Genomic DNA, 12,623 nt, shown 5'->3' with positions numbered 1-12,623 from the left:
CCGAAATGTATTTTTTCCATAAACTAGGTAAACCACAACAGGGGTTTTGCGGTTTACAAAATGGACGTAATCCGCTACAGGGGTGTCGCGGATTACGTTGGCGAAGAACCATCACATAAACCGCTAGGGGTGTAGCAGTTTATGCTTTAGTGTGGACTTAGTTCATTTTTTCATGGAGGATGAGTTTTTGGATTAAAGTTTAACTTGTGTATAGCGCACGTAGGTTGCTGCTTTGATTTAATTGAAATTAGTCTGTTGTACTCATAGAATTATCAACAAAATTAGACCACATTAACCAGAGAGAATCACTAGTACATAGAGAATCGATCAGCAAATACAACGTCACTTAACAGTAAGCAGGATAAAATAAAACAAGAACACAAACAAGGAAAGAAAAATGCAAGCTAATCGTGACGACCTAATGACACCTATGCCTCGGCACTGGGGGCGGATCCACGCTGAGGGCAAGTCCTGCGAGTGTGTCCTGTCTGTTTGCATAGCCCACATCGCTTCAACCGACCAGTATCGGCCTCATCCATGGTGTTACAGATTCTTGTTGACCTCGGTCGCCCTTCTCTGGCACGTCTCATGTTAGGATCAGGGATGATAGTAGGACCGGCGTACGGTGGCCAGAGACCCTCTGGAATAGGGGGCAAAAATTCCATCCGGTATACGCTGAACACCTTACTCATGGTATAAACCTCATGGACGTACGTAGCTCAGTCTAATCGGGACTGAGCACAGCATGCAATCGCATGGCAGCAAGGGTAATGGAGAGCTTAAAAGTACCCGCAGTCACAATTGCGATCTCTGAGGGAAACCCGATACGTCCCAAGCGAGAAGTTACCAGTAGGAGTCGTCTTAGCCACGGTATACTCAGACTGATGTCTGTCGAACAAAGTAACCGTGAAGCACCTCGCATCTTTCAGGTTGCGCTCTATCGCCTTGACCAAGGCCTGGCAAAACCGTTGGCCTGATTCCAACTGCGCCTCTGCTGTCTGCCCTCGGACGACAAAAAACTCTATAACCTCCCATATGTGGATTTGACAAGTGCAGTTACCGGAAGATTCCGTGTCCCCTTCAGTACAGAGTTAACACACTCGGATATATTCGTCGTCATGTGGTCGAACCGTTTGCCTCCATCCTGGTGTTGGGTCCACTTATCGTACTCCAGCCGGTTGGCCCAATCACACATGGCCGGATTCTCAGTCCTCATAATATCAAACCAGTAGTCAAACTCAGCCTTAGTCTTCACATACGCCGCATTCACGAGCATTCGCCTTGCATCCTGACCCTTGAAACTGAGAGCAAAATTGGCTGCAACGTGTCGAATGCAATACGCTCGATATGCATGAGGCAGTTTTCAACCACTGTCTGGTGCCTCCAGTGCAGCCTTAATTCCGTTGTGTCTGTTAGAAATCACTAGAATCCCTTCCTGTGGAGTCACATGTTGACGCAAGTGGGATAAGAAAAAAGCCCACGACTCAGCATTCTCCCCCTCAACAAGTGCAAACGCAACTAGCAATATATTCGAGTTTCCATCTTGCGCAATATCCAGAAGCAAAGTCCTGCCATACTTCCCATATAGATGCATTCCGTCAATGCTTATTAGTGGCTTGCAATGTTTAAAAGCCTCAACGCATGGAGGGAACGTCAAGAAAAGTCGACCGTAGACTTATTAACCACCACCAACACACACTGGAGAAGTCTTCAACAAAGCTACGGTTTCGTCTATCGTTGCTTGCATCCCAAGGATCCACCGGGGCAACTCCGCATATGACTCTTTCCAATTTCCGTAAATCTGGGCAACTGCCTTCTGCTTTGCCTTCCACACCTTCTTGTAACTAGGCTTGAATTCATAGGTTGACTCAGTAGCTTCTTGCAACACCTTTATGGTAACTGCTGCATCCACCCTAACCAACGGATAGATCCTCACACAAATACGTGGTAATCGAGCTGTCGGTGGTCGCTCAAAATCGATGTGGCCAGGCATGTGTGGGCTCTATTGTACCTTCTAACCTCCCAGTTACCCTTGCGCTGCTGAAGAGCCACGCGGATGATCCAGTTGCAGCCATTTCCAAACTCCTTGCATCTCCCAACATACTTCAGATTATCAGATTCCATAACCCGATACTGAACTCCATGACGAATGCTATAATCCTTAATGCTCATCACAGCTTTCTCCTTAGTTTGGAAAGATTGACCAATCTGAAATTCTCCAGAAGCATTGCCCTCGTGTAATCCTTGGTATCCGAAGGTGTGTGCATCATTTGGTTGTTGACTCATTGCTTCCAGATTAAGCATCGAGAAATGCAGCGGTTGTTGGTGGACCCAGAACTGGATGGCCCCTGAGGTGCAGGTGGGGGCACTGGATTCTCCTCCTCACTATCCCCTGATATGTGATCGGGCTCATCGTCCGAATCATAGTCTCGCATCGCGTCCTTAACGTGATCCGGCTCACTACCACCAACAAGACCAGTAATCAAACCGGGTGACCTATCTGCCAGTGCTAGAACAGGTGGAGGTGCAGGCAGGAGACAACCAGGTGCAACGACAGGCATCGAAGTAGAAGCACCCCCCACCGTCGTCGACTGAGGAATTTGGCGCTAAAGCCCCGAAACTCTCCACACGGTCTTCCAACTTGGCACCATGAACTTAACACCATGCCTGTTACTTTTTTTATTTTACCAGAACAGTGGACTAGAACCATCAAGCTTTCTTCACTATCCATTTCTGAAAGTGTGAAAATGACTCTCTTCAAATAACTCACTCCCTATCTTGCTTGGTATTTATAGGCAAAGTTTACAAAGTATAAACTGCTACACTCCTGTAGCAGTTTATGTGATGGTTCTTCGCCAACGTAATCCGCGACATTCCTGTAGCAGATTACGTCTATTTTATAAACCGCGATACTCCTGTTGCGATTTACATAATTTACAGAAAAAATGCATTTCAGTATCCAATTTGTATAATGTGTATTTTGGTAAAATTGGTTGGCAGTTTATTTAAACTGGTAAATTGCCCATAAGAAAAATTACCTCATGAATTTGTTAAAAATCATTAAGAATACTATAGGTAGCATAAATAGTATACTAGATTGTGATATTACTGGATAAATTATAAGAGTGCATGATATTTGAAAGTAATAACTAGCTAGGTTAAACTAGGTTTGATGCTATCAATAGGGAGATTAAGCAATAGTAAGTGCTTTGATCATCTATTTAGATATTTCCAATTTGAACATCCGGACTAAAACATTCTTATTGAGATGTCCGAGATTACTATTCATTTTATTAACCTTAATATACCTTATTTGAGTTAAGTTAATCAGATTGTTAATAATAATAATAATAATAATAATAATAATAATAATAATAATAATAATAATTTTGAATAATATAGTCAAAATAACTTGCATTGAGGGGAAAAAGGATGTACCTCAGAAGTGAGAACTGCCTAATAAATAAGGCAAGTAAGGGTTATCCGAAATTTCAACACAATTTTCCCCTGAATATTTATATATATAGGTCATGTCCTGAAAATATTTTACTAGTACCATCAAGACAAGAAGCTCCAGCTTAAGGAAGAGTTTTTTTTTTCTTCAGATAAAAGGGAAAAAAAAGAAAAGAAAAAGCATAGATTTGAAATGTTAGTTGAATGTTCTAAGAAATAGATAAATTATGGGACACATTTATTAGTCACGTTTGGCATGCTTATTATTATTATTAGCCTCTTGGTTGAACACACTGACCTCATCAAGTTATATGTATATAAAAAATGGTTCTTTGCACACTAAATTCAATTACTAAAATTAACTATTATGTGTTATTTAATTTATTTTTAATATATTTTAATATATATTTTATAATAAAAAATATTAAATAATTAACAGAATTTATTATTTTTAACTGATAATTAACTAATAATATTTAAAATTATGGACTAAAAATATATTGTTAGACTAAAAATATTAGATTAATAGTTAAAAATATTAGTAAAAAAAATTAAATTCTATTAATCTTTATATATTTTTTTTATATGGCTAAATTTGATAACTAATTTTACTTTACACGCAACATAGTTGTATATATATTATAAAAATCCTAAAATTAACTATAGTATAATAGTTGAAGATTGTACATAAAATAATTTTAGAAGTCTAAAACTAATGAGTTCGATTTCATATTATAGCTATTTTAAAATTATTTAAAAATAATAATTAGTTATAATATAAGTATAGATATGAAAAATAATTAATAGTTAAAAAATTGATAGCTACAAACAGGGACGGATCCAGAAAGTTTAATATGGAGGGGCCGAATTTTAGATAATTTTTTTTATTCTATAAAAATAATTAACATATAATTATTAGAGTTAATTTTTTAAAAGATTTATCAATATATATATATAATTATAAATTTTTTCATAATTTTATTTTTAATATGATAGTTACATAAAAGAAATATAACAATATCAATAGTACATTATAAAATTATAAAGTGCCAATACTTTATAGCGTGTTTAGTTAAAAATTATCACATATCTTATTAATTAAAATTAATTTTTTAAAAAATTTTAAAAAAATTGAAAATAAATTATTAATTATTTAAAAGACACAATACCTTTATAGAATATAAGATATAAGATATTTTTATAAGTTTTTCTTTCAACAACGTAAATTTAGAATAAAAATAAGTACTTTTTATAAGAAAAGAATATCTAAAGTACATAATGTGATTACCAAAATATAACTACGTAAGTTATTATTAATATAATAATATAAATTTTAAATATGTTAATATAAAATAAATAAATGATTTTTTAAATAAATATAGAGATCATTATATAAAAACTAATTTGAAAGTTACAAAGACTTAAGGGTATGATATTAAATTAGTTAAGTGAAAAATATTAGTGAATTAAACAATTAAGACATAAATCTATCACATAATGAAAAATAATACATATAAAAATACTAAATTATATAATATTTTTTATTTTTTAAATATATATTTCATATATAAATATAGTTTCTAAAAATTTTGGGGGGGGCCGAGGCCACTACTCGCCCCCTCTAAGTCCGTCCCTGGCTACAAAGTTGGATTTGCATTCTAATAAATTATATTTTACCCAACCATATGCCAATTAATTAACTACGTGTGAAAAATGAGAAATAATTTAGCTTCGCTTATAATAACTTCAATCGTTCACACTTTTCTGACCGGTACAGTAAACATTCCAATGGGACCTTCATTCGGGAAACAAACGAACCAAACCGCTATTCTTTTCTTGTCTTTTTCTTTTCCTATTTTTTTTTTTTTTTTCATGTTTAGTTTCCAAAGACAAAGGAAAATACGTCACTAGCGTGTTTAGACCTCGACATAAAAACCGTGTTAAGTTTCTTAATTTATTTTTTCCCGAAAAGTATTTAAATTATTATTTAGAGATGAGACTTGAAAGGTTTAATTAATTGTTGATGCTATAGCTTCATTAAATTTTTAACTAGAGTCTTAATGTTTAAAATTTATAATTAAATCTTAAGTTATATTATTCCTACATCAAATACAAAAATGAATATTTTAAGAGTATTTCACATATTTTAACAAAATATAGTTAGCAAGAATGGTCCAATTATCTTTTTTATCACAAATTCTACTCTTCTTTTTATTTGAATTCAAAACTACCGAAATAAAAGAACTAATCACCTTGACTAGTCTTAAATTCCTAATATCTTCGTTGATCATTATTTTAAACATTAACAACAATATAAAGAGCAATGCTAGATGATAACACAATTTTAATATTTTTTTATCAACAATTAATCAATAATATTTAAAAATATTAGCAAAAATTACAATATTAAATTATTGGAGTAAATGTATTGAATTGTTGATTAAAACTACTGATGACGAACATAAATTAAAATTGATGGTCCTCAAACTTTAATTTTTTCTAATGTAAATAAAAAGTAGATTAACACACACATTAATGTCTAGTAATTTACTGGTATTTTACTACAATAAAGACTGGAACAAAAAATTGTCATTTACACGTTACACCAGATTTTGCTAAATTCCAAATTAAAAATATCCTTCTATATCCAATTTTAATAGATACCTTTTGGTATCTCTAAATTTTTTAATGTAATAAATTTTATGTTCCATTGATATTTAAATTAATATGTATACATGATCAATTAAATACATATAATAAATAAAAAATTTCACAAAAATTACCCATCAACTATCTCTAACAGATTTTTTGTTTTTCCTTTACTTAGCTTTACTTTAAAATATAAAAATTAAACATGTATGTTGGATTAAGAATAAAAAATATGAATACAAAAATAAATCAATTAATAATAGATTAATTTATTTGTATTATAAAAATGGGGACAAATTATATATATCATTTTACATTATATTTAGAAAGATATATTGACCATTCTTTAAATTTAAGAAACATGATATTAGTATCTCATTGTAAAATTTTGTCTATAAACATCTCAGTAAATTATCTTGTAAAAATTAAATCTTATAAGAAGTTCGTGTATGTTATTCAATAAATAAATAAACATTACAATAAATTTTAGATTTAATTATTCTATTAGTCTTTATAGTTTTATTAAATTTTCAATTAAATTTTTATTTTTTTTAATTAGATCTCTGTACTACTTTTAATTTTATAGTTAGGTTATTTTTAATATAAAAAATATTAGAATTAAATGAATATTTTTTTTGTAAATTAAAGGTATTAATAATTAAAAACTTAACTAAATCTATAACTGCATGTATTTTGAGAGAAATATTCTGTTAATTTAAATATTTTTAATATAAAAAAAATCTAATTAAAAAAATATAAAAATTTAATTAAAAAATATATAAATATTTAATTAAAAATTTAGTAAAACTATAAAAACTAAGTAATTAAACTTAAATTTTAACACTTTAAGAGTTGAGCTTGGGATGTTTTAATCCAATAGATTTTATATTTCTAACGTTCTATACCATGAATTTCATATTGAAATGTATTTTTAATGCAATTTTTTGTAAAAGAAATATGTAAAAATATCCTACAAAGTCACTGGAATAAAAAGAGTGTGAGAAATTGAGGGCAGACTTGGCAACATGCCAAATTATTGATGGTTGGTTGGGTGGGTTCTAATAACTTGTAAGCCATCCGAAGAGAACAATAGAATATTCCTAATTCCTCCTTCTTGCGTGGATGGCTTTTCTCTCTTACAATAATTATTTTAATATTCCTTTCTATTATTGAAGTAAACGCTTTGTTTATTGACAATAATAGTTTTAGTGGGTGTTTTAAATAACAATTTTTGTTACCATCTATTTTCAAGGAAGCATACATTGAGAAAGAAGCATCATTCATCATAGTCACTTATAATATTAAACACAAATATTTTACTTTTACATCATTTATTTATTTTTTATTTTGTAAAAGAATGTTCATATTGAATTCATCATGTCATTTGTATGGAGCTTTAACGTTCAATAATGAGAGGTAAAAGTAATAATTAATTTCAGATGTAAACTACCTATAGCTAGTATACGAATATTTTTATATTGCTAACAAAAATAATAATTTTAAAAATTACGAATAATAAGTTTAAAATTTTAAAAATGATAAAAATAATAGATATATATTCAAAAAAATTATAGAGATTAAATTTTGATATAATTTTTTATAATTATAATTAAAAAATGAGATTTTTTAAATTTAAAATTTGATAATTTTATGCTAACTGATTTTTGTATTTTTGCGAATAGCTAATTTTTCTTAAAAGAAATAATAAAAGAGGTCTAGACATTAAATTTTATACTAACGTTTTTCTTGCACTTTTTAAATAATTATTTAAATGTTTCACAGAAATTTATATCTAACACATAAATCATTTGTTAAATATAAAAATTATTTTTTATTTACTAAAAAATGAATGTTTTTTAATTATTCTTGTGACACTACTTTTATATATTTTCATTCATGAGAAAATCATAAACATTGATTAAAATTGTCTAATAAATCACTCATCTTTATACTTAATACAAATGATCAACATAGTTATAAATTAAATTACGATAATATTAGAGAAATAAAAAATAGTTAAAATTTATTTTATAAATAAGACAAATTTTAGATATTATTAACTAATTTCTTTTAATTATCAAATATTTTTTATTAAACTAATACTACTATGATATATATTGATTATGATAGCTGCTATAAATTTCAAAATTAAAAAGATTTAAACTGTTACGTACTTGCGTTATTTTTCAAAATTTTATATGTTATTATTATAACTCCAATAGGATAGTTGTGATTCTTCTTTCTTCTTTGATTAGAGGTGACAAACGGGTCTAAATTCGTTGGGTCGGTCTGCATAATCCACAAAAAAGACGGGTCGGATTGAAAAATTGAGGCTGCCAAATTGTAAAAGCTTGCTTAAATCGCGGCCTTTGGCGGGACGGGGCGGGGCAGGTTTTTTCGCTGAGCTTAGTTTTTTTTTTTTTTGTAAGGAAGTATTTTTGTAATTTTTTTGTCAAAATCCAACATTCCCAAACCAACTTACAAGAATATAAAAATGAAAATTGAGTGTTTTGGATTATATTTATATTTTTTTAGAAACAATATTTATAATTATGTTTTGGATTTTGTTTATTTTGTCTTGAAAAAAATATTTATAATTATATGTTGGATGAAAATTTAGTTTATAATTATGTTTATTAGATATTTATAATTATAAAGACTTTAATATTTGTGAAATTATAAATATTATTTACTAGTTAATAGTTAAAAAAAAAAAAAAAAGAACTTTAACGGACTTAATCTGCCAACCCGCCAAAGAACGGGCTTCTGGTGAGACAGGACGGGACAGGACAAACTTCTCCACTTGCCATCCCTGACTCTGATGTACCCAAAATGGTAATTTTGATTATATATATATTATTCAGATTCAAACTTCAAATTTTAGAATTATATTTTCCTCTAATTAAGTAGCATGCTGACCTTATTAGGCTGAGATCACTTTGACAAAATAATATTGATTATAAGCTTGAAAACCAAACTTATAGTTTATATAAACAAATTAAATTTTTTACATATTTGTTTGTGTATAAAAAATTGTACTTGCATATTTAAAATAATTATTATCCTACCATATTTAATAAATATTATATTTTACAAAAGGAATTATTTTTATGTATTATTAACTTATAAATAAATTTATACTATTAGTTTTCTAGTTAACAGAGGTATACATTATTTAAGAATTTATCAATAATTACATGCAAGTCCTTAAATTTCTCTCGGTGAATATCAATATATAATTGTCGCCAATAATACTTAGAATCTGTTTAGAGGTAACCTAGAATGATAGAATTTGCGACCTGACGAAGTTGACGAGCTTCACGATTTTTAGTCCTTTTGAGTGAACAGTGAAGATCTGCGAAGATACTTTAATATTCAAGTTAAAATGAATTTTAAAAGTAAGATTTTGAGAATAAAATAAGATAACATATTGAGAATAAAATATAAAAGATATAAATATAAAATTTAGTGTTTTTACATTTTGTTTAGTAATAAAATAGAATAAATTAAAAAAATTTATTCTTATTTTTTTCATTTAAAAAATTTAAAATATATATATAATTATAAAAAATTAACAAGAATAATGAAAAAAATAAAAAATAAGTTGTGTCCTTTAATTTGTTAATGTTTTTGTATCTTTCCTATCAAAATAGACACAAAATATACTAATTCAGTGTCTCTAGACACAATGTCTCTATACATGTTTCATCTGTCAAACACGATTTTATGTCTCAGTATTTCTATTTCAGTATCATGTTCCTGTAAATAAACATAGTCTTAGGATTTGTGTATGTCATACTCGGGGGAGTTTGAGCTCCCTTTTTGTAAGTGTTTTTTCTTTTTCCGATCTTCTAAATAAAAAGATGCAATTCGCATCCGAATTTAAATGCTGGCGAGGGATTTGAGGTGATCCAGAAAATTTCGGGTACTTGGGTCAAGGAAGACGAATTCGGCTTGAGGTCCAAATCGTCGTTGGATTGCTAAGGCTAAAATCCCAAGTCTGTAATTTTTATTCAAAAGTTTATCGCCTTTTAATTGTCTCTTATACACTTCATTTAAAATCGAATTTAAAGTTCTATATTCAATTTTCACATGCTCTCCAAATATTATGTAAGGCTAATCGAATAAATTTAATAAATCCAACCAGTGGCAGAACTAGACTAATTATTTAAAAAGATAATAATTCAAGTGGCCCAATAAATTTCTATTATTAAAAATGTGTTTAGTAAAAAGTACAAATTACAATCTATAATCTTTATGAAATATAAAAATTATATTTTTATTTAAAATAAAATATTTAAAATTTAGAACAATAATACAAATATTGTAATATTAATAATACAAAATTATAATTAAATAGTTAAATAATAAAAAGAACTACATAAACAAAATAACATATAATTACATGCAAATATATAAAAAGTAAAAAAAATAATAAATTAAGTAAATAATCAAATATATAAAAATATAAAAAAATCAAACAAGACCAGTAGAAAAATAAAATTAATTTATTTAAATTAAAATATATTTTATCTATTCTATTATTTTTATCTATATACAATATATATATGACTATGTGTCTTAGCTGTTAGTTTAATAGTTCTTTTATAATAGAAAGAAGAATAAAAATAGAATTTTTTTTTGTAAAAAAAAATGGAGGACCACTTGTTAAATTAGAATTTTTTTTAATCTACAAAAAAAAAAGAGTTAAAGCCTCAAAGAGTAAAAGATAAAAAAAATTAAAGAGATAAAAAAAAAGTTACTTATGCTGTGCCACAAAAGTAAAAGTATTTTTTTGAGTAGATGAGTACATTGAAAAGAAAATAAATTTATATTTTAATTTTTAAATAAATTAGATTACAATATTTTTTAACACAAAATAAAGATATTTAAATATTTTTTATGGATTTACACTATATTAGTAATGGATTGTATTTATAATTTAAAAATGAAACTGATTTTTTTTTTTTGAAAAGAGGTCAGTATAATATAATTTAAGAGACTATCTCTATAAAAAATTATTTTTTATTAACAAAAAACTATAATTTAAGAGGCCAAGTCTCCGTCCCTATATCTAACGTGTTTTTTCTAGGCATAACAAAAATTTTCAGCAGGGCGGATACCCGCAAAAATTTACTCGCTGGGGGCAAGTATGGGGTATTTTCTATCCGAGAGACGGGGACTTGTATAATAAACGGAGTGGAGGTAGAGGTCCCCGCCCCGTGGAGACCCATTTAACCTCGTTTATATAAAAAGACCAAAATACCCCCAGTATATATATAATATATATGACTCATAAGAACCCTAGCCGTAAAAAATTTATACCTTCAGTGCTTCAGCTTAATTGCTTCAGAGAGTTTCCTCTCCTCTCCTTGTCAAACCCTCAGCCTCTCCTCTCCTTGTCAAACCCTCAGCCTCTCCTCTCCTAAACACTGCCGACCGTCGACCACCGACCGCCACCTCCCACCCCCTCAGTGGCTCAGTCGCTCACCGCACCGTCAGTCCGTCACGCTCCCACCCCCTCTCGAGCTCACTGTCAGTCCATCACGCTCACCGTCAAGCTCACCTCGTCTTCTTCTCCTCGTCGGTCACCGCAGCAAGGAGTGCGTCTTCGCGTGAGAGCCTCTTCGCGTTGGAGCCTCGCTGCGTCTTCTCGTCGTCTGCCACCTCCTACCCCTCACCGCCAAAATCCTCCCCCTCTTACTCTCGAGGTCACTGGTCACCGAGGCAGCAGCGTCGCGTCAGAGCGTTTTCACCATCTTTGCGTTTTGTCGTCTTTGCATCAGGGCCTCTTTGCCGTCAGAGCCTGTTCGTCGTCCAGCAAGATTGTCAGTTTCTTCACTGACTTCGCGTCAGAGTCTCCTTAAAGTGATTTTGATTATGTTCTGATTGCTGTGGTACTTATTTTGTTAATTATTTGCTGTGATTTTGATTCTGTTAACCCTAATTTATATTTCTAATTCTGATTGTTGTGATACTGATTATGTTAATTATTTGCTGTGATTCTGATTCTGTTAACCCTAATTATATTTCTAATTCTGATGGCTATGATTTTAATTATATTTCTCAATTTTTTTCTATTTTTTCAATCTTTTTTCTTTTTTTTTTAAATTCACGGTCCGCGGATACCCAGATTCCCAGCGGATATGGAGTCCCTGTTACCTGTCGCGGGGATAGGGCGGAGACAGGGACAGATAATGGAGGTGGGGTGGTGGGCATGTCCCCGCCCCATGGGATCCGTTGTCATCCTTAGTTTTTTCTGAACTAATGCAATATTACTGGCATTAACTTAGCTATATTATTACTAAGGCTTTGTTTGGATATAGAAAAAAAAAATGAAAGAAAAAAAATAAGAGGAAAGAAAAAAAAAGGTAGAATTATTTGTATGTTATTTGGATGAAGAGAAAATGGATGGAAAAAAAATAGAGAGAAAAGTTTCTTTTGTTTGGATAGAAAAAAAGTGAGAAAAAAATCGTAATAATATAAAATTACATTAATATCCTTATCTATATTATATGTAA

At 30.0% G+C, this 12,623-nt stretch overlaps 1 protein-coding gene across 1 annotated transcript; it reads right to left on the bottom strand.

Moving 5' to 3' along the window:
- Positions 1–779: 779 nt before the first annotated feature.
- Positions 780–1,594, bottom strand: LOC107615162 (uncharacterized). The gene is made up of 3 exons (XM_016317267.1): positions 1,369–1,594; positions 1,061–1,317; positions 780–998 (listed from the first exon to the last, which is right to left on the bottom strand). Exons 1-3 carry the CDS (start codon positions 1,592–1,594, stop codon positions 780–782), a joined length of 702 nt encoding a protein of 233 aa, XP_016172753.1.
- Positions 1,595–12,623: the final 11,029 nt, after the last annotated feature.

Source organism: Arachis ipaensis, chromosome B9, assembly GCF_059453495.1.
Source record: "Arachis ipaensis isolate K30076 ecotype BB chromosome B9, ASM5945349v1, whole genome shotgun sequence".
Taxonomy (NCBI): Eukaryota; Viridiplantae; Streptophyta; class Magnoliopsida; order Fabales; family Fabaceae; genus Arachis; species Arachis ipaensis.
The sequence above is the reverse complement of the archived record's forward strand: the minus strand, read 5'-3'. Positions and strand labels throughout refer to the sequence as shown.